At 42.7% G+C, this 27,720-nt stretch overlaps 1 protein-coding gene across 1 annotated transcript; it reads left to right on the forward strand.

Moving 5' to 3' along the window:
• The first annotated feature begins 18,349 nt into the window (after positions 1-18,349).
• On the forward strand, positions 18,350-24,488 carry GDF15 (growth differentiation factor 15). The gene is made up of 2 exons (XM_026670812.2): positions 18,350-18,826; positions 23,285-24,488. Exons 1-2 carry the CDS (start codon positions 18,472-18,474, stop codon positions 24,064-24,066), a joined length of 1,137 nt encoding a protein of 378 aa, XP_026526597.2. The 5' UTR covers positions 18,350-18,471; the 3' UTR covers positions 24,067-24,488.
• Positions 24,489-27,720: the final 3,232 nt, after the last annotated feature.

Here is a 27,720-nt window from a genome sequence, read left to right on the forward strand (position 1 = left end):
CTGTGGGCGTGGCAGAGGAAGGATACTGTAAAATCTCCAGTCAGAAGTGGTATTTGCCGGTTCTCTGAACTACTCAAAATTTCTGCTACCAGTTCTTCACAACTGGTCAGAACCTGCTGAATGCCACCTCTGGCCTGCAGTACTGCACTTTAACCACTGTGCCACCATGGCTCATAATAAGTCAATCCTTTCTTCTCTGTGACAGCCCCATAAATACTGGAAGATAGTTATCGTGTCCTCGTTAAGCCTTCTCTTCAATAGGCCAGACATACCTAATTCTCTTAACTATTCATCATACGACTTAGCCTCTAGAACCTTTATCATCAATCAGTTCCATTCAAAGTTCAGGCTGTGGCTCAAACATTCCCCTTTCACAAGGTCCATTCCCGGGGGCTTCCTCCACCCCTGCAGATCCAAATGAAACCCTCCAGACACAGGCTTCAGCTGCTGATTGTGGGAGAGGGGTGGGGAGGCCAGTTTTGCAGAAAGGTCAGAGATGCTGGACTCTGGAGTTCCCACCACATCTGTGACCTTTTGCAGCCAGATGACGCTGGATTTTGGAATTCCAAGCATCCACTTTCTTCTTCATTTTTGGCATTTATCTTTCCTGTGGAAGGAAACTGTTATGAACTAACAAAAACCATTTAATAAAACTTATTAACATTATGTTAAGCAGGCTTGAAATCCTGCACTTTGGATTGGCCCACGAATAGCGAACTGGGATTGGTCATCACGGAGCAACCTGATTGGCTATTAGTTAACATCTTTTCATTGGGCAAAAGTTAAGCATGTGGACACAGGTCATTGGTTAACAGGTCAGTAGCTAGCTCTATAAAAGGGCTACTGCTGTCCAAGAGTTTGCTCTCTCTCTCTCTCTCTTGTTCTGATTCTTAATAAAGAGTTGAAGTTCACTAAGTCACTGACTCGTCTCAATTACTTGCACCCATGCCCAGAATATAACAGAAACCATTTCCATGCTACGGAATTTCAACAGCTTCTTTGGTGCTAAGCAGCAGATGCTTATTTGACATTATAATTGCTTTTTGACGACTTTTTCGGGAGCCACAACCAGGGGTGGGCTGCTGGGGGTTCACAAAGGTACGGGAGAGCCCCTAAGATTCGGTGCAGTTTGGAGAACCCCCAAATCCCACTCCTGGCTGACCCCACCCACCCCTCCCCGCATCTCCCAGGAGTCCCAATGCGGCCCGCTTTGGAGGCAGGTAAGTGCAGGGCGCACCTGGAGCCTCAGGGAGGGCGAAAAACAGACCTCCCAGAAGTTTGGGAAGGCCGAAAATGGGCCCATTTCCAGCTTCTAGAGAGCCTCAAACTAGAGAGTCCAGGGAGGCCATTTTTGCTTCCTGGAGGCTGGAGGAAAACCTCTGGAGCCCAGGGAGGGCAAAAACACCCCACTACTACCATGGTGCAGGAGGCCAACTAGGCCAAACCCATCATGCCCACCCAGCAACTGGGCAGAGAATCCTTTGCTAAAATTTTTGAAGCCCAACCCTGGCCACAACCAGTTGTGATCTCATTCTTTGCACCTTGTGTCTTCTTAGTACATAGAATCACAGGGCTGGGAGGAATCTTAGTACATAGAATCAGGTATTCTACAACGAGTAGAGGAGTGGAGAACTCTTCTTGTGAAATATTTCTGGACTTTCTCAATTGTGCTAATATCAGATACGTAATGTGGGTTCCAGACTGATGAACTGTATTCGAGTATTGGTCTAGCAAATGTTTTGTATGCTCTGGTTAGTAGTGTGATATTACCAGAGAAAAAGCTACGTAGGATTAGGTTAACAACTCTTAATGCCTTTTTGGCTATGTAGTTGCAGTGGGCTCTAGCACTTAGATCATTAGAGGTGAGTATTCCAAGGTCCTTTACAGAGCTTGGGTCATCAACTTCAAGCTCTTTATTTCATGTATAGATCTGTACAAAATCTTGGAGCCGCGGCAGCCTTTCATATAGGGATTGCTTGTGACTCGCCGGCCAATGACAGGTCCTTGAATCTCCCACAATTGGCTCGGCCAATCATGTTTGATTCTTAGCGAACCAATCACTGCCGTTTAGTTGACCAATCATAATGCTGTATGTGTGGACCAATCAGAAGCCAGTATTTGGAGTATGTTAATACAGAACAGTCTGATACTCCAATCCTAGAAGAGTTAGGGTGGGGAATGGAAGGATTGTATTTCTTTGCAGTCACCAGGTCGTTAGCACTCTCTGAGAGCTGTTGAGGCCACTTGGGGGTTTATCAGGGGGCGCTTGTTTGTGGAATCTTCTTGGAACTACTTCAAAGGCTGCATTGCAAATTGGAGATATGCAGTGTCTTATTCCTCCCCCTCTGTTGAGGGAGGGATGTTCGGTTCTAACACGGATGGATTATTTTACCTCTCTTTCAAACTAGTCCCCTCTACCCAATATGGAAGAAGAAGAAGAAAAAGCACCTGTGAGAGATTCTATCTTAATGATAAAAATTGGGACCAGAATTCCCATCAATATGGGAATTGTCCCATCCAATATTTGAGGGGTTGTCACAGAGAGGAGGGAGTCAACCTATTTTCCAAAGCACCCAAAGTCCACAGAAGGAATAATGGATGGAAACTGATGGAGAGATGCAACCAAGAAATAAGGAGAACTAGGTATGCCTAGTGTAGTGAAAAGAAGGACCAGGGGTGACATCCAGAAGGCAAGACAAGAAGCAATGGATGGAAACTAACCAAGGAGAGAAGCAGCCTAGAACTAAGGAGAAAATTCATGACAGTTAGAACAATGAAACAATGGAACAACTTGCCTTAGGAAGTTGTGGGAGCTTCATCACTGGAGGCTTTCAAGAAGAGACTGGGCAGCAAATTGTCAGAAATGGTACAGGGTTTTCTGGGGTCTCCAACCTTGCCAACTTTAAGCCTGGAGGACTTCAACTCCCAGAATTCCCCAGCCAGCTTTGCTGGCTGGGGAATTCTGGGAGTTTGAAGTCCACAAGTCTTCAAGTTGCCAAGATTGGAGACCCCTGGACTAGAAGACCTCCAAGGTCCCTTCCAACTCTATTATTCTGTTCTGTTACTCTATTATCTGCTGCTGAAAGAGAACTCAAATATCTGTTTTTGGACCCTGACTTAGAGCCATTCCACAATGATGCTGTTCCAGTCCACTTGCTCTTCTTTCCAATATGCTAGGAAGAAAAAGAAGAAAACCAGAGTGAGTTTTGTCACTTGGTTGCATTGACGTCACCTCACCTCATCAAACTATTTGTCAAAACTTGAGTCTTAGGCAAGAGTTTTTGACCAAGACAGAGTCAAGTGGAGCTATTATTTGTCAGTTGGAAAGTATTTTCTTACGGTTGCAGCTTAACGTTATGTTTCCCTTTTTGTAGCTTCATCACACAGCTGACTCATTTTCTGTATATAATCCATTACAAATCCCTTTTCACTCTTCAGGTTCTCCTTTTTCTTTATTTGATTTCATTTTTCTTAAATGAACTTTGCACGGATCTCTGTTGAATGTTATTTTTAGAAAATGCTCATCTTTGACAGGATTAAATTATAGAATTAGACACTCCAAATATTCTGATTTCATCAGAGTCTCCAAACCTTGAATGAAATGCAACTCTATTCAGAATTTTTGATGGAATCTCACTCCAATTCAAACCCCAAAGCCTCCACATTTTGGTGAGATGTTCCTCCCCATTCATCAGGCAGGCTCTGATGGAACACATAGCACCTGACTGCTAATTGCTACATGAGACTGGGAGTCTATTAGCCCCATGTTCTATATTATTTTACTGGAACAGTTTACAATGTTCCTTTTGATCCAAAAAACCTAAATGGTCTGGGACCTCACAACCACAGGGTCCACTTCTCTCAATATGAATCTGTTTGGTTATTAAGGTAATCAGGGAGACTTCTTACATATAAGCCTTCAGTTTCCATCCCTCAATTTCTACCCCAAAAAGGATTTCCTCTGCTACTCCCAGAATCTGTTTCCATGGTAGTTGCACTCAGCCTGCCATTCTCTTTACCTTGTTTTAAAGAGCCTTTATCCAGGCTTTTGTTTGAATTACTTGGTAGTTTTATTTTGCTAATTGCTTTATCAAATTGTAATTGATCGGTTGCATTTACAAGACACACTTAATTTGATTACTGCAATAATCTATTTTCTGGGTTTGCACAATGGACTGTACTATAAAATATCCCACCATTCCCCAACTTGGCAACTCCTAGTCATTTGGACTTCAACTCCTGAAATTCCCTGCAGTGGCTAGCTGGTTGGAGAATTTTAGGATTTGCCCAGGTTGGGAAAGGCTGATCTAAACATACAGGGAAAGTCCTCATTCCTAAGAACCTAGATTAACCTTGTTAATCTAACCAAGCTATCCGTTTATCCATCGTGGGCAAACATGTTGCAACAACACAGCCGTACTGTTTTGTTTTTATAATTAGCTCCCTTCGATGCCCTATGGCAGGGGTGTCAAACTAGATTTCATTGAGGGCCACATCAGGGTTGTATTTGACCTTGAGTCGGGGGGGCAAGGGTGGATGTGGCCGGGGTGAACGTGGCCAGGTTGACATCACTCATGTCAGGGGTACCTGTGGTGGTCCGGGAGGGCCTGGGGAGACCCACTTTGCTAGTAATTTGTTTTACTAGCACTCTGCCAGCAAAAACAGAGATCTGGAGTGGCGTGTGTAGCCCTCCCAGGCTACATTTTTGGCTGTGACGGCCTCCTGCAGCACTCTGCTAGCAAAAACAGAGCTCGGGGCGGGGGAGAGCACGAAATTTTTTCGCTGGCAGAGGCACCATGGGCCGATCCTTAGCTGTTTCCAGGGCAGCCCGGCAGGCCAGATCTAAGCACCCTGTGGGCCACATCTGGCCCACAGGGGTTGAGTTTGACATTCCTGCCCAATGGACAGAAAGACAGGGTATAAATTGAAGAATGTTAATCTGCCACTCATAAACCACCAGCTCAGAAAATATAACCAGATCATTGGGGGTGGGGGGAGGGGAGAAGTGGAAGGATGAAACTAGCAATTATTTATTGCATTTATTTTACGTTAAGTATTTTTGTTAGAGAGGTTTTTTATGAAAGTACCATCCGCTGATAAATTTATTTTGCAACATGCTATGAATAAACACAGATCTTTTGTTCGTTAACTTCTCTCTACTCTTCCCCTTTCCTCAGCCTTCTTTCCCTGAACTACTTAACATATGCATATTTTTAAAAAATTGACTGAAGATTATTTTGTATTATTTATTATTTTGTATTATTCAACTATTTACAAAGTCTGCACTACTATTACTGTTAATCTTCTCATCACTCCTTATCACCCATCCCCTCCCACTTGTGACTGTATGACTGTAACTTTGTCGCTTGTATCCTTACAATTTATATTGACTGTTTCCTAGTATGATTTGATTGCTTATTGTACCCTATGACTATTATTAAGTGTTGTACCTTATGATTCTTGACTCTTGACCAATGTATCTTTTATGTACACCGAGAGCATTTGCACCAAGACAAATTCCTTATGTGTCCAATCACAATTGGCCAATAAAGAATTCTATTCTATTCTATTCTATTCTATTCTATTCTATTCTATTCTATTCTTAAATTTATATGCTACCCATTTGGCTTCAGGAACCAAAGTAGGTTGGTGACCTTCTCACCCATAAAAAGTGCTATAAGAATTTTAATTGATTCACTAGCCTAGCCTAGGTGGCAACCCTGGCCAAACAGGCTTGAAGATGCTGAATATTTGAATAGATGTTCCTCAAAAGTTATCAGAGTTGTAGACCAGTATGGTCCAAGGCGTCCTCTGAGCTTGGTGGTTTTCTTGCAGATGTTTCATCACCAAAGTAGGCGATATCATCAGTGTTATGGTTGTGGTATTACCTTGATGGTAATGAAACATCTGCAAGAAAACAACCAAGGACTCCACAGTTCAACCCTGAGCTATTCTTTTCTTTTCTATTGTAGACCAATAGATTTTACTCAGCCTGCAGCAGTTTTAAGATGTGTAGACTTCAGCTCCTAGTATTCCTCAGCCAGCCATTTTGTCCAACCCCATAATGGAAGAGCTGCTGCAAAATTACCATGTTGCCTTTGTAGTTAATTTTTTTTAAAATTCCAATCACACAGTGCTTGTTCAGCACTGCATTTCAAAGAGAAATTAAGGCTCTTGGGAAAATGTACAAACCTGCATAATGTAAGTCAGTGTTTTTCTTTTTTTTTAATAATGTTTGTTGAAAATTTCATACAATAACAAAAAAAAACTGTGCAAAAGTGCAAAAAAAGAAAAAGAAAAGCCAAGTTAAGAAACTATATATGACTTCTGACCTTTTCAACAGATAATTATATTCTTGTTGTCCTGCCTCCCACAAGTCTCTTCACCCCTTCATTAGTCCTCATCTTTCTGTCTTCAAATTCATAAATCATCTATTCACTTTTTTTTCTTCTTTCAGAGAAAAGTTCATATAAGGTTTCCAGCCTTTCAAAAAAGCTTTTGTTTTTTTTGTTCTGTGACCAAACAAGTCAGTTTCACCATTTCTGAAAATTCTGACATTTTCACAATCCATTCCTCCATAGAACAACGTTTCTCAACCTCATCATCTTTATGATGCATGGACTTTAGCTCCCAGAATTCCCCAGCCAACATGCCAGCCAGTCCACACATCTTAAAGCTGAGAAACACTGCTTCAGACAATAGCAGAAAGATCAGTATTCAATATTCAAAAAGACCACAGAGTTTTTCAAAACTATTCTACATGGATGTGTGTCCATAAATACAGCAGGGGTTGAGCTGAACTCAAAGGAAGCGTCACTATTTTTATGTAATGTCCTCTCCCGCCCTCAGCCAGGAAAGAAAAAGCAGGTGTTGTTTAAAAGAAAAATGGAATTTTCAATTTATACAATAACTGGTTGCAACATAATTTCCTCTTTTTCAATAATCATGGGTTGGATTTCTATCCAAAAGCCAAATAGCAATTCATACATGAAGTCTTCACCTGCATGTATCTGTAGGAGGAGTGGCTGAACCTGGGGGTGGAGTTAAAAGAGGGATCAGCCTAGGATCCCTGCATAGGCATAAACAAAGTCCAGCCTCCATAGAATTCCATTGACTCTTATCTAACTCCAAGCAGGTATTTATTTATTTATTTATTTATTTATTTATTTATTTATTTATTATTTATTTGATTTGCCAATTGTTTACAAGATAATAAGTATAAATGTATACATAGTTGTGAATACATGAAATGGGTACATATAAGAAAAATAAATGAATAAGAGAAACAATAGGACAGGGACGGTAGGCACGTTGGTGCGCTTATGCACGCCCCTACAGGCCTCTTAGGAAAGGGGTGAGGTCAATAGTAGACAGTCTAAGGTTAAAGTTTTTGGGGTTTGGGGAAGAAACTACAGAGTCGGGTAGAGTATTCCAGACATTGACCACTCTGTTGCTGAAGTCGTATTTCCTGCAATCAAGTTTGGTGCGGTTAACTTTGAGTTTGTATCTATTGTGTGCTCTTGTGTTGTTATGGTTGAAGCTGAAGTATTCATTGACAGGTAGGACATTGCAATGTATGATTTTATATACCATGCTTAAGTCAGACCGAAGACGGCGTAATTCAAGGTTTTCAAGTTCTAGAATTTCAAGTCTGGTGGCATAAGGTATTCTACAACGAGTAGAGGAGTGGAGAACTCTTCTTGTGAAATATTTCTGGACTTTCTCAATTGTGCTAATATCAGATACGTAGTGTGGGTTCCAGACTGATGAACTGTATTCGAGTATTGGTCTAGCAAATGTTTTGTATGCTCTGGTTAGTAGTGTGATATTACCAGAGAAAAAGCTACGTAGGATTAGGTTAACAACTCTTAATGCCTTTTTGGCTATGTAGTTGCAGTGGGCTCTAGCACTTAGATCATTAGAGGTGAGTATTCCAAGGTCCTTTACAGAGCTTGAGTCATCAACAAGATCTTGACTATTCAGCTTGTATTTTATTTTCTGATTTTTTTTGCCAATATGTAAGACAGAGCATTTATTTGTTGAGATTTGAAGTTGCCATTTGTTTGACCACTCTGATACATAGTCAAGGTACTATCGGTGAAGAATAGTCAAGGTACTATCGGTGAAGAAGATTCCTGTGTGTACTGTAGATATGATTAGCAATAGATCAGTTTAATTGGATCTTCATGTATGGACCTGATCTTTCACTCCTGACTTCATCAATACCTTAAGAAATTTCTCTGTAGTTTGGAGTTCTCATGGGTTTGGGGACAGCCAGGTTTTCCCCCAAAGGTTCCTGTGACATCTATCACAATCTTTATAATTTGAGTCATCTGTTGTGAAATCCCATTGCTTTAACAGTATCAAAGAGGTGTCAGAATTTAGAAATCAAGTTTCTTTTCTCAGTCAAAGTCTGGTGAGTTATAAAAGGCCTTCCTCACATGACAATTTAGAGAAACCCAGAGTTTTGTTGTTGGAAGCTGCGGAACTTTATGGCTCTGATGACATACAAACCTGATCTAGAAAGAACACTCGGGGAAAGAAAGGAATGGGAATTTCGATTCTAGGATAGTTTGAAGCCCCAGTCACACCCAGGAGCTTGCATGAACAACAAATTATCAGCTCAGCTTCTGCCGTAGAAGAAATGTCACAAAGCCAGTTTTGCATGGTTTCCTCCAGCATTGTGGTTGCACGGTGGTGAGAACTCTCACATTCTGATTGTTGGGATTTCCTGTCCTCTTGAAACCAAAATGATGTAGTGTCTTACCACCATTTCCCTGTTCATTAAGAGCAACAAGTCTCTCTCTCTCTCTCTCTCTCTCTTTGTCCACTCCCCCTGCCCATCTATAGCCAACGTAAAATGCTAAAAGAAAACAAGTAGGAAGGCAAGTTGAAAGCAGATTGTTTTCAACTTGCATTCAGCTAATTTAAAAGAAAAACACACACAAGTCCAATATAGCTCTTTGTCCAATTGTATCTTTACCAGGGATCCCAATATATAACACAGTTAAAGTTGTATGACCCCCCCCCAAAAGGTTGGACATTTCCTAAATGAGGTCAAATATTCTACCAACTTCCCACTACAGTGCCTCCAGAAACTGAAAGATCTAATAATAGGAGATGAAATTATGATTTCATTTCATGCCACAGCACTCTTCACTTCCATAGATCCAAAACAAGCAAAGGAGTCCATAACAGCAGTACTATACAACACACTTGACCTAGACAAACAACTTAAGATCAAAATACTCAGAATCATGAGCCTCATCAGCCTTTGTCTCCTCCGTTTGATGGACAAATATACCAACAAATCAGAGCAACTTCCATGGGATCAGCACTCGGAGATTGTAATGAAGCATTTAGAAACTATAGCACTTCCACATCAACCTATGGATTCAGTATGTAAATGACATCTTTGTGTCATTAAAAAAAAAGCAACTAGAGAGAACATCTCCAAATCAGTGGTGGAATTCAAAGATTTTTACCACCAGTTCGGTGGGTGTGGCTTGGTGGGCGCGCTTCATGTGCAAGCCAAATGTGCACTTTGTGCAGGCGCAGAGGCATTTGCGCAGGTGCAGAGGCATTGCAACACACCTCCTGCAAGCCTGCACTCTCCCTGTTGCTTCAGCAGCTGCCGTGCGGCACTCTGTTGTGCCGCCCACAGCAGCTGCACTTCAAAAGCAGAGGAGAAAGGTGAACATGGGAGCCTGGGGAGGCCCAACAGCAGAGTAGGAGAGAGAACCGTTTTGGTTTCTGCTGCTCATTGGCGCTACTGACTCGGCCGAACCGGGCTGAACCAGTGGAATACTACCACTGCTCCAAACAAATACAATTCACAAGGGAGGAAGAAAACAGCAGCCCACTACAATACTCTTCCCGAATATCCTCATCAGCAGGGAAAATGATGGCAAAGTAGAAACACAAATCTATCAAAAAAAAACAACTCACATTATCCAAGAGCTCCACTACCAAAGTAACAATTCAGGCTCCCACAAGAAGAGCTGTGCAATAAGAACATTATTTTCAGTTCAGCACAAATGCACTGCAGCAACCCAGAGCATCAGAAAAAGGAAATAGATTGCCTATACAGCACCCTCCAACAAAATGGATACCCAAGTAAAAAATGAAAAAGGTTTTCCCTTTCTGTTGTTGTCTCTGATTCTAGGGGGCAGTGTTCATCTCCATTTTTAGCTGAGGGAAGCTACATTGTAGGAAGACATTTCCATGGTCATGTAGCCAGCATGGCAATATGCCAAGACACATATAATCGGGGTGGGATTCAAAAATTTTAACAACTGGTTCTGTGGGCGTGGCTTAGGTGGTGGGCGTGGCTTGGTGGCCATGTGACTGGGTGGACATGCTTGGTGGTCACGTTATTGGCTGGGCATGGCCAACTCAATATCACTCACATCAAGGCACGCATCTCCTCGCCTGGCCTCTCATGACTGTGGGGATGCTGCAACAGCTGTAAGTGTGAAAAATGGACATAAGTCACTTTTTTCAGTGCTATTGTAACTTTGAATGGTCACTCCACACAAGCAAAGTACCAGCAAAGGAGGGGGGAAAAACTCCAGAGAAGTTCCTGAGACAGGAAGTCTAGTCCTGCCAGGAATATAATAAGGGTTAATGGAGATGCAGTTTCTGTAAGCAACACCAGAATGTTTCCTTCCTGCCTTCCTTACAGGATTAGGCCAGTAATTTATTCTAACAACCGGTTCTCCGAACTGCTTAGAATGTTAACAACCGGTTCTAGTGAATAGGTGCAAACTGGTAGAATCCCACCCCTGCATGTAATGCTGTCACCTTCCCATCAAAGTGGTACCTATTTATCTACTTACATTTGCATGCTTTGGAACCACTAGGTGGATAGCACTGGGGCAAGTACCAGGAGCAGCACTCTGGTCTCAATCCCAGGCTGTCAGCTCGGCATCTTTAACTGCTGAGACTCATGTAGATTTATCAAAAAGTAGAAGACCATTCAACCCACTACAGCTGTGATGGTGAATCTATGGCATGGGTGCCAGAGAAGGCACGCAGAGCCCTCTCTGTGGGCATGCGAGCTGTTGCCCAGCTCACCTCTGCCACGCATGTGCGTGCACGCCTCCCGCCGGCCAGCTGGTTTTCAGGTCTCTGCCACACATTTGCAGGGGGCGGGGCGCATGTGTAGGCAGGGCACATGCACAGGGGATGCAAGGCACATGCATGGGGGATGTGCACACATGTGCGAGGGGTGGGGCACATGCACAGGGATGCCTGCGTATTGCATTTTGGGGGTGCACACATGTGCGCTTTGGGCACTTGGTGCCAAAAAGGTTAGCCATCACTGCACTACAGCATAACCAACACAAGCTATGAAAAGAATAAAACTACCATACATTTTTAAAATATCTCAGAAACCACCAACAGACTATTACAACCACAAGGCATCATCGTAACACACAAATCAGCAAAAGCCTTCCCAAACATCCTAAGTAAACCATAAGATCCAGAAGCTCCAGGAGAAAAAAGCAGGAATCATCTACAACAGCGGCCCCAGGGGTGGGATTCTACCAGTTCGCACCCATTTGCTAGAACTGGTTGTTAACATTCTAAGCAGTTTGGAGAACCGGTTGTTAGAATAAATTACTGGCCTAATCCTGTAAGGAAGGCAGGAAGGAAACATTCTGGTGTTGCTTACAGAAACTGCCTCTCTGTTAACCCTTATTACATTTTTGGCAGGACTAGACTTCCTGTCTCAGGAACATTCTGGAGTTTTTTTCCCTTCCTTTGCTGGTACTTTGCTTGTGTGGAGTGACCATTCAAAGTTACAATGGCACTGAAAAAAGTGACTTATGACCATTTTTCACACTTACAGCTGTTGCAGCATCCCCACAGTCATGAGAGGCCAGGCAAGGAGATGCATGCCTCGATGTGAGTGATGTTGAATTGGCCATGCCCAGCCAGTCACATGACCACCAAGCCACGCCCACCCAGTTACATGTCTACAAAGCCGTGCCCACCACCTAAGCCACGCCCACAGAACCAGTTGTTAAAAAATTTGAATCCCACCCTGAGCGGCCCCTAGACTCTTGGGCACCAAGGACCAGTTCCAAGGAGAAAGGTTTTTCTGTGGGCCAGGGGTTTTGTGTGTTGCCTGCATCCTATATGGATGGGATTGTTTGCATGTACTGGTTACTGGCATGCTGTGGACCAGTGCTGCTTCACGGATCAGTTGGGGTCCCTGATCTACAACATACAATGAAAGTACTGCTGCAGCCACTATGCAAGACAAAGAGGCAGAAGACGAACAGAGTGCATCCATAAACATCAACTAGCAGCCAGAAGGTATGATGACAGCCTCTTAATTTCATAACACATGAACAAATTTAACCATAGTTTCAACTGGGAAAGTCTGAGCATCTGAGACCAAAATCAAAATCCAAAAATGCTAGGCAATCCCTGGAAGCTTGGAATTCAGATAAATCAGCCATCAATAGAGGCATAGAGATAGAGCATTTATACAGCATTCAGAAGAGACAATAAAAAATTCGGAAGGAAGCTAAATGACTAGAACACAGCCTCTGCAGCAGCCATCACCCAATTAAACAGGATATCACCAAGCAAACCAATCAACAGAAAACAATACCCTAATGAAGGAACTACTAATGCGAAAACAACACCTTCATTAGCAGGTCAAGGTACTGTTTATAAACAGACAGAAAATCCACACTCCCCGGTACTGATGATGTCACATAGTCAGATAATGAAATGTCTGCAAACTAACAACCAAGTTCAGAGAGAGCACCAAGGACTCCATAATTCAACAACTTTGCTATCTACCACAATCCTGAACTAAAGAATGCATTGCATTTTGAAAAATATCTTCCTAAACCATTTGAACTAGTTATTTCCGCAACTCATAAAAATAACTAGAGAGATTGAATGTCTTCCATATATAGACCCTGACAAAAACATCTGGTAGTATTTTTCCCCCAAGTATTTTTTTAAAGAGGTTAGCTTTTATGAGATGTAGCTTATACCTTTTAACAAAAAACATGCTACCACATTCCTCCTGATCTTTTTTGTTGCCAAAGAATTACAAATTTATGAACTCTTTAGTTTTTTATTGTGGGACTTATTATACATACAACTTCCCTTTATGTGGTCTGAGAAACTCCCAAATACCAAAGCCTCACAAAATCATTAAATCCAATGAGGTTTTGGTGGGTTCCCAACCTGGCAATTTGAGATATTTGAGGCAAAAATGCCCACATATTAACAAGATTTACCCAAAATATGCCAAGTCTAATGAGACTGTTATTTTTTTAAAAAATTGCTTTGTTTTGTTTTTTTAAATGTGACCCACAAATATAACATCCATGGAATTTCCATAGACTATCACCATATATTAGGAATCATCATTCTGTTGTATTGATTAATGATGATAACAACAGTGACAGTGATTATGATAATGATAGGTTTGATTTTCAAATGTTGGTCAACAGGCTTAAAAGCAGGATTCCCCAATTACCTGTTCTCTTAGTGGAAAATCATTTAAATATGAGCCAGCAGTCTACTGCAACTGACAAAAAAGCCAACACAATCCTAGATTGCATTAACAGAGGGATACAATCAAGATCACATGAAGTGTTAGTACCACTTTTTAATGCTTTAGTAAGACCACACTTGAAATACTGCATCCAGTTTTGGTTGACATGATGCAAAACAACTTTTGAGACTCTGTCTAGAAAGAGTGTAAAGAAGAGAAACAAAGATAATTAGGGGATTGGAGGCTAAAACATATAAAGAACAGTTGCAGGAACTGAGTATGTCTAGTTTAATGAAAAGAAGGACCAGGTGTGACATGATAGCAATGTTCCAATAACTAAGGAGCTGCCCACAAAGAAGAGGAAAGTCAAACTATTCTCCAAATCACCTGAGGGCAGGAGAAGAAGCAATGGGTGGAAACTAATCAAGGAGAGTAGCAACCTAGAACTAAGGAGAAATTTCCAGAGAGTTAGAACAATTAATCAATGGAATTAACTTGCCTCCAGAAGCTGTGGGTGCTTCAACACTGGAAGTTTTTAAGGAGAGATTGGACAATCAATCATTTGCCTGAAATGGTACCAGGTTTCCTGCTTGAGAATGGGGTTGGGCTAGAAGACCTCCACGGTCCCTTCCAACTCTGTTGTCTTCTCTATTCCAGCTATTTGGCAGACAGAAGAGAAGGAGCATTCTTTCCTTCTGTATGTGTCAGAATGTTAAGTGGATTTTCAAAATATTCAGGCCTGATTTTCATCTGAATGTTTTTATGAGGTTTCAGAAGCCCTTGTAGTTGAGCCACTTCCAATATGGTCAGTTGGTGAATGCTGTCATGCTGCAGAATGTTCTTTCTGAAAAGGTCAGAGCCAACTACCCAACACCTCAGGAGCTGACAAGCAAGGCATGACAATAAAACAAGATGTGACCGTATGGAATGAAATACCACCCAAACAGTGGATCAAAACAACTTTGTGTAAAATCGTTCCTTTGATTAGAAAGAACTCACTGCTCCCTTTGGATCCCTACACGGTCTCTTCAACAACTAATAGCTTATGATCCAGAGGTGGTATTCAGCAGGTTCTGACCGGTTCTGGAGAACCACTAGCGGACATTTTGAGTAGTTTGGAGAACCGGCAAATACCACCCCTGACTGGAGATTGTACACTGTCCTTCCCCTGCCACGCCCACCAAGCCACGCCCACAGAACCAGTAGTAAAAAAATTTGAATCCTACCACTGTTATGGTTTGATTTTGAAGGAAGGTTTACCTCACCACTGGCTGCCTCCAGTCCATGTGAGACAAAAAAAATTCCTCACCATATTTGATACAAGAATCTAAACCAACTAAAAACATTGGAAGCAAATAATGAATGAATCACCTCTGAAAGAAACTAGAATTATTCCTTTTAGGGCTGGGATGAGCTTTATGTCCTATTGTGACTTTTCCCACTTTGGTAATGTGCTTTTGGACAAACGGCAGACACAGATATATGCTATATATTCTACACTAGTGTTTTCAAACTTGGCAACTTTAAGATGTGAGGTGATTCTGGGAGTTGAAGTCCACACATCTTAAAATGTTGTCAACTTTGAAAAACTGTTCTAAACAGAACCATTCTGCTGTTTTAGAGATTTGTGACGGATCATTTCTAGTATTTCCCAAAAAATAGATTTAGCAGAAAAACAGTATGCTTTATTGCAGAGGTCTTCAACCTTGGCAAGTTTAAGACTTGTGGACTTCAATTCCCAGAATTCCTGAGCTAACATGACTGGAGGAGGGATTCAGTCTTAAAGCTGTCAAGTTTGAAGACCCCTTGCTTTATTGCATGAAAAGGAAATGCAAGCAGTCCTTGACTAATGACCACAATTGAGCCCCAAGTTTCTGTTGCTAAGCAAGACAGTTCTTAAGTGGGTTTTGCCCCATTTTATGATCTTTCATGACACAGTTGTTGAGGAGATCACTGCAGTTCTTAGTAAAATGTTTAATAAATGAATCCAGCTTCTCCATTGACTTTGCTTGTCAGAAGGTTGCAAAAGGTGATCATATGAACCCAAGACACCTGTTGCCAAATGGTTGAACCAGTTGAATTTTGGGATGACCATGGGATGCTGCAACCATCATGTGAAAAACGATCATGTCACTTTTCAATACCGTTGTAACTTTGAACAGTCATTTAACAAATGGTTGCAAATCAAGGACTACCTATAATTATGTGTAAAATGCCATACCATTAGACCATTGGAATTATCTTCCTCATTCAAACGTAAAAAAAACATGTTTCTATGTAGGGGCTACTCAACTAACAGAATAGCAGACTTGGAAAGGATCTTGGAGGCCTTTTAGTTCAGGGGTCCCCAACCCCTGGGCCACGGCCCACTACCAGGCCATGACCTGCTTGGGACTGGGCCACATGAGGGGCTGACTGGCACACGGGCACACAGTTCAATATGCACAAGCGGAGGGCCGGTTTCCCTCTCTCCGCCCTGCCTGGCCGCCAAGCTGCAAAAGTTGAGGACAGCTTGTTCTACTCTAATCTCCTGTTCAATCAAGAGACCCAATACAGAACAATGACCTCTTCTAGATCCCAGAATCTGATATTTAGAGGTATCCTTACTCTTGAACAGGGGAGGTTGCTCTCTCATTAAGGAACCTAGGTGTGTCTCGGATGAAATGTCTCTATATTGCTGTCTTTCCCCCCTACCCCTTTCCATGTCTTTTCTGTCATATTTAAACTATAAAGAGTAACATTAGTGGTGATGTCATTCCAAACACAGCAATGGGAAAATGGATGCCCAGCATCCTGTTTCCCACAGTGACCAGCCTGTTGCCTGTAGCCTAACACTTTGGCAGAGCCTGTTGCCCCTGGAGAACGATCATCAAATATATTTATTGTCAAATATATTTATTGTATTGGCACTCATCAGGGGTGCGATTCAAACGGTGTAACAACTGGTTCAATGAGCATGCAAAATGTGTGCTTCACGCACGCAGAGCGTTTGCTACTGACCTTCTCTAGCAATCCCTGTGCGTTAAACAGCTGATGTGTGGAAATCCACTGTGTCATGCAAATCATCTGAGCTTGAAAAACAGGATATAAAACACAGCCTAGAGCCCGGGTGGGCAGGTGGGCCCAACAGAGCAAACCGAACTGGTTCTCTCCTTGGAGCTACCGGTTCACCCAAACCAGGCCAAAAAGGTAGAACCCATCCCATGCATGGTCTCCACGCATGTTGGCTGCAGAATCACCAGGGCCAAAATCTATATTTCTGGAATCTTCTCTAAAACCCTCTAGAAACTGACCTCTGGTATGCAGGTAGTCCTCAACCTAGGGCCACAGTTGGGAAAAGAATTTCCATTGCCAAGCAAGGCAATTGTTTTAGTGAGTCACGCCCGATTTTAAGACTCCTTTTGCCATGGTTGTTGAGTGAACCACTGCAGTTGTTAAGTGAATCATGCACTAGTTAAGCAAATCTGGCTTCTCCCGCTGAATTTGCTTGCCAGAAGCCAGCTGGGAAGGTCATAATGGCGATCATATGACTCCAGACATGCTGGTTGCCAAGCAATCAAGTTTAATCATGTAACCATGGGAGATCATAAACGTGAGGACTGGTTGTAAGCCACTTTTTTCGGGGCTGTTGTAAGTTCAAACAGTCATTAAATGAATGCATGGAGGCAAATATACATGTCCCAGGATGATGTTACAGGATCCAATCTGGGTCAGTCACCGGAACTGGGCATTTAGTCCAAGGGTCAGCAACCTTAAACACTCAAAGAGCCACAAAAGTCCTAACCGGAAGCCCCCTGTTCAATTCTGGAGCTGACTGGAAGTCCGGTTCCCCCACCATAGAGTCTCCTCCTAGTGCGGCATCCTTTTTCCTCTACCTGTCCTAACAGAAAGCCCTATCAATTGTGGAGCCGACCGGCGACAGGGAGCCACAGCAGAGGGATGAAAGAGCCAAATGTGGCTCCAGAGCCAGGGGTTGCTGACCCCTGGTTTAGTCTTACGAGCTTTTGGACTCATGCTGGTTCCCCATCCTGAAGGAACTTCTCTCTCACCCAGATGTGTGAATATGTGACATATTCTGGGGGGAGATAAGTTCCCTCAGGATGGGCTCCAGAAAGCTCAGAAGACTAAACATCTGGTCCCAGTGACCGACTCAGATCAACTAAATGAATAATTGTAATTTGAGGATTACCAGTATCCTTTTTCCATGATAATGCTAACCAGATTAAGGCCTGTTGATGTGCCAAGCCCTGTTCCAATAACAACCCCAGCCAAAGCTAGGGTTATAGGAGGCTAGAAGGTTAATTCTTGTCCTGCAACTGGCACAGAAATAAAGTTCAACAAAAATGGGATCCTTCTAGGAAAACCCATATTTTCCTCTCTACTTTCATTTTACTTCCTCGCCTGTCCTGGCTGGGCATCAAGAATGAATCAACGGTGATTTTTTCACACTGAGTATTCTCCAATAAATGGGTTACTATGCTGCTGGGGCACAACCCCAAGTAAGGACTCTTGCTCATGTGGACACATGTGGTCATTTCTAAATTCACCCAGAGATGTTGGACAATGATACAGCTCGACTGTTTGGGGGAAAAGAAAAAAAAAAACACACACACAGAGCCACCTCACAGCTGTTGTATGTGTTTGTCTCCATGGCTACAGAAGAGAAGGTGAAGTGGGAAACCTATACTGTAAATTCCCCAAGGTTTGCCACTGTCAAATTTTCCCTGGAGGAGAATTTTTTGCCTCCCCCTCCCCCCCACCTCTCTAAGGGAACAGCCTGGATTCCTCTTCGCAATCATGTTTACAGCTTTGACGCCAGTTTAAGAACGACGAGGTGAGTCAGTCGAAGTTCATCTTTATAAAGGGAGATCTGGTCAAGTTCAAGTGTATTCATTGTTGGTGCAGGTGACAGTAGCGATAGCGAAAGCACCTTTCCTCGATCAATGGAATTAGGGAAATTGCCCCAAGACGCGGTCATCGCAATAGGCACAATGCCAGCCTTCTTCTCGTGCTACTTCAGGAGCCTCATCCCAGGTCTGGGAATGGTACTTCTGCTTTTCATTTCCAGGGTGGATCCGTGGCCACACAGGGGTCATGACGTCCAGCTCCAGATAGAGGCTGTTAAGCAGAGCATCCTGGTGAGTTTGGGCTTGGAGATGCCTCCAACCATCCGGGGCCCCTTGGATCGAGAAGAGATTCAAAGGGCACAATTGCATTACCAGGAACTGCTAGCACAGCTCCAAGCAAATCGAACGAAGCTGCCACCATCCGCCACTCTTCATCTTTTGAGGCCTGAATGTAAGTGTTCGTCTTTTTCAGAGGGTCTTCCATGAATTGGGAGGGGGGCATGTCTCATATGCCTTTCCCCTTTGCTTGAGCATCCAGTGAATTGCCTCAGCTTCTGCTGCAATGCAGACATTTCCCTGAGCAGGTGGATTAGTTCTTAGAAAGCAGCTTGTAGGGAACTTATAAGGACTGCGTGCACATATCTTGTGTGTACACGCCATGGGCTCAAAGGTTGCCTTAATGTTGATTTTCAGAAAATGTCAAAATTAAAGCTGTGCAAAGGAAGAGAAGACAGAGAAGAGAAGCCAGGACAGGTGAAACAGATGCAGGCACCTATATTCTATGAATGAAGACATGTTGAACATTTCTCTGAATTACTTTTGTGTGGTCTTTCATTGTTGTTCAGACCAGAGTGTAGGGCATTTGAGGGATTTAAGGTATAAGAAGGCAGATTTCAACTGCATTGTAGGAAAATTTTAAATTCAACGAATGAACCATATACTCTATGAGGTGGTAGACATCCTTTACTGGATATATTGAAGCAAATATTACATGGTCATCTACCTATAGGTATGAAATGCTTAAATATGGGTTCCTACACTGTGCCCCCAAATGGCTCCTTTCGAGCCTGTGACTCTATAATCTTGTCCCAATATTTTATTTTATTTTATTTAACGAAGCTTAGATGCTGCCCATCTTGCCAAATGCTCAATGTCCCCCAGTAAAAAAAATTCCCATATAAAATATTAAAACAATAGAGAAAAAATAAATATTAATAAATAAAATTGACCAAGACTGGAGAGGAAGGGAACAAAATGCACACCAGGAGAAGGTGGTATCTAATCCATTAGCCACCTCCAAAACATAATGTCCCCACTGAGACTCCAGGCCAGTTGGCCGAGCCATGACTTCCAGCCCTTTTGGAAGATCAAAATTGTGGGTGCAAACCTCACCTTGGGAGGGGCATATAGCTTCAAAGGTGGGCATTCTGAGTTGCTCTGGCTCAGGTTATATTGATGCCACAATACAATATACTTGCCTAAGAATGATTCTTGTTGCTCTTGAGAACTTTATTTATTAACAGACTTTTATCCAGCAGAAACAATGCAGGTAGCTTTATAAACAAACCAAAACCAAGTATATAGACAATAAAAAGACATACTGCCTTATGCCTGGATCTTGTTATTTCTTGTGTCTAAATGGTCATAAAATCTCTCTCTCTCTCCGCCTCCTCCTCTGTCCCTCTATCCATTTTATTCATCTATCCTGCCTATCACCATAAAGCCAACAAAATCAATAAAGATAAAAATGTAACAATTGTAAGCATTGATTTAGTGCAACAAGATAAAAATAACCTAACAATGTGTTCATTATCTGAATAAATAAAAATGTTTTTGCCAGACAAAACTCCTGGCAGAATATGTGCATCAAACAGTTGCCATTACAGTTGAACTCAGATTGTGGCTTCATCTGAAAAAGTGTCTTCAAAGTTTAAGGTGACTTGTGAGCCTATATCAAGAATTTATCCTGGATCTGAGCAAAGGCACCTCTGGTCTAGCATTTTGTTCCTGCAGCGGCCAACAAGTTGTCTTTGGGATGCTTAAGGCAGAAATATAATAATATAATAATGTTCTTCTTATGCCTCCTTATGTAAAGAATTATCCTACTGCAGATATTATGCATATCCATAATTGTTGATAATTTGTATTTTGCACAAATTAGTCGAACTCTTGTTTAGTTTAATTTAGTTGGAGGTTTTCAAAAATAGACAGAACAGCCATTTGACCAGAATGGTATAAAGTCTTGAGCAGGAGGTTGGACTAGAACCGTGTTGGCGAACCTATGCCACACATGCCGGAAGTGGCATGCAGAGCTATTTTCCCCCGCACACGAGAGGTCGCCTGGAAGAGCCCCACTGCGCATGCACGTGTGCGCCACCACCCGACAGCTGATTGTCGGGTATCAGGTGCACATGCACAGGAGGCGGAGGGTGTGTGTGCGGGAGATGCACATGTATGCGCAGAGATGTGCTGCATGCAAGGGGATCGTGCGCACATGCAGATGTGCTGTGCACGAGGGAGGTCGTGCATGCATATGCAGGTGGCGTGGGGGGGCAGCATGCTAGCGGGCACAAGCGTGCGGGCGTGAAATTTTCATCATGGGAGCCGAAAAAGGTTAGCCACCACTGGACTAGAAGATCTCTGAAATCCTTTCCAGCAGTGGTGGGATTCAAATGTGGGCGTGGCTTGGTGGACGTGGCAAGGGAAGGATAGTGTAAAATCTCCAGTCAGAGGTGGTATTTGCCGGTTCTCTGAACTACTCAAAATTTCCACTACCGGTTGTCCAGAACTGGTCAGAACCTGCTGATTCCCACCTCTGCTTTCCAGCCCTACCATTCTACTGCATGTTCTAGTCTGTATCTGGAAGTAGCAAATTCCATAGTTCAAGTCCTGTGTGAACCAAACAACAACTCCTGAACAGCTACTGCACTCTGAGCTTCTATTTTTATGGAGCTATTCAGTACAATCCCTGGTCATTTACTTCAGTGCATTATAGCATATGAAGTTTGGACTTGCTCCCAAGCTCCATTTCTCCTGTGATTATTAAATATACTCCCAACTTTTGATAGTCAGAGTTGGAAGGGACCTCATCTAGTCCAACCCCCCGCCCAAGCGGGAGACCCTACACCATTTCTGACAAATGGCAGTCCAATCTCTTCTTGAAAGTCTCAAGCGATGGCGCTTCCACAACTTCCGAGGGCAACTTCTGTTCCATTGGTTGATTGTTCTCACTGTCAGAAAGTTTCTCCTTATTTCCAGGTTGAATCTCTCCTTGTTCAGTTTCCATCCATTATTCCTTGTCTGGCCTACAGAAAATAGCTTGACCCCTTCCTCCCTGTGGCAGCCCCTCAAATATTGGAAGACCTTTTGCTAAGGGTGTTTTTCAAAAGCTTCTGAGAGCCACTCATGATCTTTGCTTGATACTCCCTTCCCATTTATTAGCATTCTCCAAGAATTCAACAGGTTAGTGAAGAAGCCACTTGGCATAGTGAGATGGGCAGCATATAAATCTAAATAAATAATACTTTTTTAAAAAGAAATTTTATTTTAGACAAACATACACAAACAAAACATAAAACATAAAACCACCTTCCAGTTACATATATACAGTGTGTCGGTTGATTACAAATCTTTTGTGCATCCTTTCCATAGTCCCCACTTACAGTATTATCATTGTTAATCATTTATTTGACTATAACTATTATTCCATCATAATACTTACTCTTCATGTCAATCTATAGTTGATCTATTGTATTTTATTTTTTGAATCCTTGGCCATTTTATCCTTAATAAAGCTTTCTGTTTGCTTACCCATTCAGCAAATAAATCTACATTTTAAAATTCATTTTTATCCCACCTTTCTTATTTTTATAAATAACTCTAGACAATGAGCACACACAATACTCCTTTCTCTTTCTATTTTCCTCACAACAACCCTGTGAGGTGGGTTGGGCTGAGAAAGAGCGATAGGCCCAAAATCATAAAGCTGGCTTTGATGCCTAAGGTGGGACTAGAACTCACAGTTTCTTGGTGGTTGCCCCAAGTCACCTAGCCAGCTTTCATGCCTAAGATAGGATTAGAACTTACAGTTTCCTGGTTTCTAGACCAGCAACTTAACCACTAATCAAACTGTCTTTCCTTTTCTGTCTCCTTTAGATCTGTTTTCTTTGTTAAAAATACTATTATATTACTACTATGCAAATATATAATTTAGGTATTTTTGTTAGAAATAATATGAAGGAAACCTGGGGAAATCTCTGAAAAAAAAGTTTTCACTCCATCTCATCGCTCCCGATTTCCAAGCATCCTTTAAGGAGGCTGCGGCAACAAAGTGGATTAATTATAGGGTAGGATGCTGATCTTGTGTCTCTTGGGCTGCAAGTAGCCCCCTAAACTTTGGCTGCAGTTTCCACTATCAAACTGTATATTTTTGTTTTCCCACCAAAGGGATGATTATTAATTACACAAGGATACAATGAAAGGGCCGACAGAGTATAGCATAATAAATAAGTATAGTGCATTTAATTAGTTTAATTGTTTTAATATAGTACATTACACTTAATTTTAATAAAATCTAATTGAGAGTCACCTTGACAGTGCATCAGCCAGAATATAATTCAAAGATCAAGTAACTCTAAGCCCAAAAGTGGTTGCAATGCATATCCATTTCAGAAAACAGCAATAGGAAGTGGTGATCGAGGTGGTAGTTTTGCTATACGGCAGTGTTTCTCAACCTTGGCAACTTTAAGACATGTAGACTTCAACTCCCTTCTGGCTGGGGAATTCTGGGAGTTGAGGTCCACACATCTTAAGATTGCCAAGCACTGCTATATGAACCACGTGTCTGGGTTAGTAACAATAACTTAGCAACTAAAGATAACCTGTTCTGTCTGTTTTCCTCTCTGTACAGTTGTGCACACGAATGAGTCCACATCTGGAAATCTTCAGGCTGCAACCCACGTGCATCTGGAATTCTCCAGGACAGCAGCCCTTCATCGGAACCTTAACATTCTCCGAGCTAAATTGACTCTCTTCAAAGAATGGCTAGATACTCCCAGCCACGCTGTGCCCAACATAACATGGCCAGTACGTGTGAATCTCTACCGACTGCCCAAAAGGGAGAAAGTAACCCCCGAGCTGCTCACTTCCCAAGAGATATCAAGGACTTCACCAAGCCTCAGTCTGACGGGTGTTGTAGAACAATGGGTAGGAAGCTTGGAGCCCAAGCTGAACCTGTGCCTGGAATTTAGGTCAGACAAAGCTGCGTGGCTAGCTGCTAGCATCACAGAAGAAGGGACAGGGATGCCGTCCCTGATGATCGAGGCCGAAACTCGAAAGGCAGTAAGGAAGGCCAGGCAGCTTGATGAGGAAGAATGCAGGAAGGGTGATGGGAAGTGCTGCTTGAGGTCCCTTAAGGTCTCCTTCGAAGCCATTGGGTGGTCGGACTGGGTGGTGGCCCCGCAAAGCTACTCTATGAAGTTCTGTGAGGGTTCCTGCCCACACAACTACAAACCAGCCAGCATGCATGCCCAGATCAAGGCCAGGTTGCACAGCCTTTCTGGGGAGACTCCGGCACCGTGTTGTGTTCCCGCCGCCTATGAGCCAATGGTGCTTATGCATTACGGCAATGACGGGAAAGTGGCCACCCAACTCTTCGATGACATGATTGTTACACGGTGTCACTGTGCATGAAGTTGGGGAGGAGGGGCTCTGGGAGAAGAGGCATCCCGTTTGCTTAAATCACGGAGTGCAAAAGTAATCGTGGACGTTTTTTTAATGCACTAATATCGACTTGAGCCCTTTTTGTTGGGAAAGTGGACATTTTCTCAGAAGAATATGTGTCTTATGCACATCCCGAGGACCCAGATTGCTGGGGACAAAAGGCTGACTCTGTAAACCGCTTAGAAGGGGCTGTAAAGCGGTATATAAGTCTAAGCGCTATTGCTATCCTCTTTGTGAACGTCTTTCGTTCTTATACAGCAATTACTCAATGCCCAAATCTGCTGCTCCTTTAGCATCATTTTTATGAAAACTGGCTCATCTTCTTCCCAGCCAATCATCTCAGTTTATCAGGGATCACCCTGCAAGGCCAATCAGAGATCACACAATGATATTCCAATCACTTGTCGTCATTTCTCAGTGAAGGATGGAAATAGAAATGGCAATTTCAAGTCCTGAATCTGGAGGATTTTTTTAAACAAAAGGATTGTGCAAATACGGGGAGCTGCCGTGAAGATAGTCCTCGGCCCAAGCTCAGAATTATGATTTGAAATTCCCCACTGGATTTATGTCTATGCTCTTTTTTTTCCTAGTCGCATCTTTTTTTGTTCTGTAATACAGAATTCCTCCACCATATGCCATAACTTCTTTCTATTTCTTTTTCTTTTTTATCACAAGTAGGTCACATATTTTGTAGGAGGGGATACCGATAATTTCAGGTCTCCTTCTGGATTTGTAAGGAACACGCACTTTACCTACCAAAATATTAAGTAATAATGTTCATAAGGAATAAATCTATGGGCTTTTTGATGTGCTTGGAGGAGAAAGGAAGCTGATTGTCACTCTACCCCCCAAGCACCCGTGGGGAAACTCAACTTGTTTCATTGTTCTGGTATTTTTATCCCGTTGTCTTATTTATTTTAACTTATTCTTGTTTATATCAATATGATTTTGTTATTAGTTTATATTATTTATAAAAGAAGATTTATTTGGAGCGGGAAGATAATTAAGCAGACAATAAAATTAGTAAATCAGGAAATTGGTTTGAGATCTTGTGTTCTTTCTTCCAAAGGGGATCTGCTGAGTAAAACCATTGGCTTTGAAGGTTTTGCCAATAAGAGAAACACTGAATGCACATAGGTTTATAAAATTGAAACTTGCTCTGACAGTCACCCAAAAAAATCCATATAAAGTCTGGAGGACCAACAGCCTTTTTATTTTTATTTATTAAATGTCTACACTTCCCACCTCACCAAGTGACTCTGGGCAGTATACAACATAATAAAAACACACGAATCAAAGCAGTAGATTAAAAACAGAATAAAGAACAAGTTAAAACTTAAAGTAAAAATAAAAATAAGAAGTTAAAAATTCAGAAGGCTTCAAGGTTGGCAAGGCAGTGGGAAGGTCCTCGAACCACCAGGCCTGCATCGTCCTGTTAGGGCCTTCTGGAAAACCAGAAGAGTGGGGGCCTCACCTCACATTTGGGGGGGGGGGGGGTTAAGATGTTCCAAAGGGTGGGGCAGCAGCTGAGAAGGCCCTTCTCCTAGATTCTGTCAGTTGAAATTCTTGGACCGATGGGATACACAGCATGCTCTCCCTGGTTGACTGGGTGGGATGCGTTGATGTAATTGGGACAAGATGGTTCTTCGGGTATCTTGGTCCCATGCCATGAAGGGCTTTAAAGACGATAGCCAACATCTGGATTGGATCTGGAAGCAAACTGGCACCAGTTCATATAGCAAAGGTGTTACATGTGCCCCTCAAAACCGCTTGCTCCACTGTATTCTGCACCAGTTGCAGCTTCCAGATACTCTTCAAGTGTAGCCCCATGTAGAGCACATTGGAGTAGTCCATCCGGGAGATGACAAGGACATGAGTGACTGAAAGGAAAGTTTCTCAATCCAGGAAGGGTATAACTGGTGTACCACCTGAAGTTGAGCAAAGGCTCCCCTAACTGTGACTGCTATCTGCTCCTTGAACATGAGGCATGAGTCCAGGAGGGCCACCACTTTACACACCAGGTCTGTCTGGGGCGGTGCTATCCCATCCAAGACCAAACATGGTAAACCCACCTCCAACCTCCATCTTACCAGGGTTCCGTTGAAGCCCATTGTCACCCAACCAAGCCCCCCACAGCACTTCTTGCTTCATCTGGAATGGAGATATACATATGGGTATTATCTGCATACGGATGGCACCTCATCCTGTAGTGTCTGATGACCTCAACCAGCGGCTTCATGTGGATGTTGAAAAGGAGAGGAGAAACTACCAAGCCTTGTGGCAACCCAAAAAAGAGGGACCTCTCACTCCCTATCAACATCAATTGGGATCAGTCCTGGAGGAAGGAAGCGAACCAGCTTAAAACTGTGTCACTCATTCTCACATATGGTAGCCAAAAGGATACCATAATATTAAACATTGCTAAGAGATTAAGAAGAACCAGGATGGATCTCCCCCCCCCCCACCCACAATACTGCTCCCATCAGAGATGGTCCAAAAGCACAATCAATACTGTTTCCATCCCATATCTGAGTTTGAAACTTGTCTGGAAGGAGTCCAGACAATCTATGTTATCCAAGATCCTCTGGAGCAGGGGTCCCCAAACTTGGCAACTTTAAGACTTGTGGAGTTCAACTCCATAGCTGGCTGGAGAATTCTGGGAGTTGAAGTCCACAAGTCTTAGAGTTGCCAAGTTTGAAGGCCGGTACAATGCGACCTTCTTTTTCACCTCCTTTCCTAAAAATGGGGTGGTGGGAGTCTGGAAGAAAGTTATCCAGAATGGTGGGATCCAGCGCTTGGCCTCTTGAGAAGAGAGTGCACTAGTACTTCCTTCATAGGTCCTGGGACGCCTTCTTTCTCAGGGATGAATTAACCGTTGCTGAGCAGTCTTGACTAACGAGAAGGGAGACAAATCGGATTCACAGGTAGCTGTGCTTACCCTCCTCAGTTCCTCAGGGCCAACAGGATCAAGCTGTTCCCAGATCACTGGACATCTCAGAAGGATCTGCACTATGCTTGAGAACAGATCTGAGTGATTTTAGCTGCCAGGCACTTTGAAAATGCCTCTCAGTGTCCCCCTTTGTTCAACCGGGTACCTCGGAACAGGCCTGCTGGGCAACATTCTGCGGATGCAATAAGAATGGAGAAATATTGATGTTTCACTGCTCTTATATCACCATGAGGTGAGCCTTCATAGCATCCCCTTTTAGAAACACAGACCATTTCCCTTGATGGAACCATGTACAAACTAGAGATTTTTGTTATTGGCTGAATCTGCACAAAGCTAGCCATGAATGTCCATGTATGAATGGATAACAGATTAACTGATTTGGAAGGAATCTTGGAGGTCTTCTAGGCCACCCTCCTGCTGTACCAGGAGACCGTATATTATTTCAGACAAATGGCTGTCCAATCTCTTCTTAAAACCTCCCTTGTGATAGAGCACCCACAACTTCTGAAGGCAAGCCATTCCACCCGTTAATTGTTCTCACTATCAGGAAATCTCTCCTTAGGTCTAGATTGGTTCTCTCCTTGATTAGTTTCCACCCTTTCTTTCTTGTTCTACTTTCAGGTGCTTTGGAGGATGAATCTCAGCTAGGATGGAATCAAACAAAGCTAATTGTC

Source organism: Notechis scutatus, chromosome 1 (assembly GCF_049901735.1).
Source record: "Notechis scutatus isolate UNSWTSFEM ecotype Mainland chromosome 1, rNotScu1.2, whole genome shotgun sequence".
In the NCBI taxonomy this organism is placed as follows: Eukaryota; Metazoa; Chordata; class Lepidosauria; order Squamata; family Elapidae; genus Notechis; species Notechis scutatus.

What these genes read in the sequence shown, in the direction of transcription:
- GDF15 (XM_026670812.2), top strand. Translation starts at nt 18,472, where the DNA reads ATGGAATTAGGGAAATTGCCCCAAGACGCGGTCATCGCAATAGGCACA. An exon ending in TCATCTTTTGAGGCCTGAAT is followed by an intron (nt 18,827 to 23,284) that starts GTAAGTGTTCGT and finishes CTCTCTGTACAG; the next exon opens with TTGTGCACACGAATGAGTCC.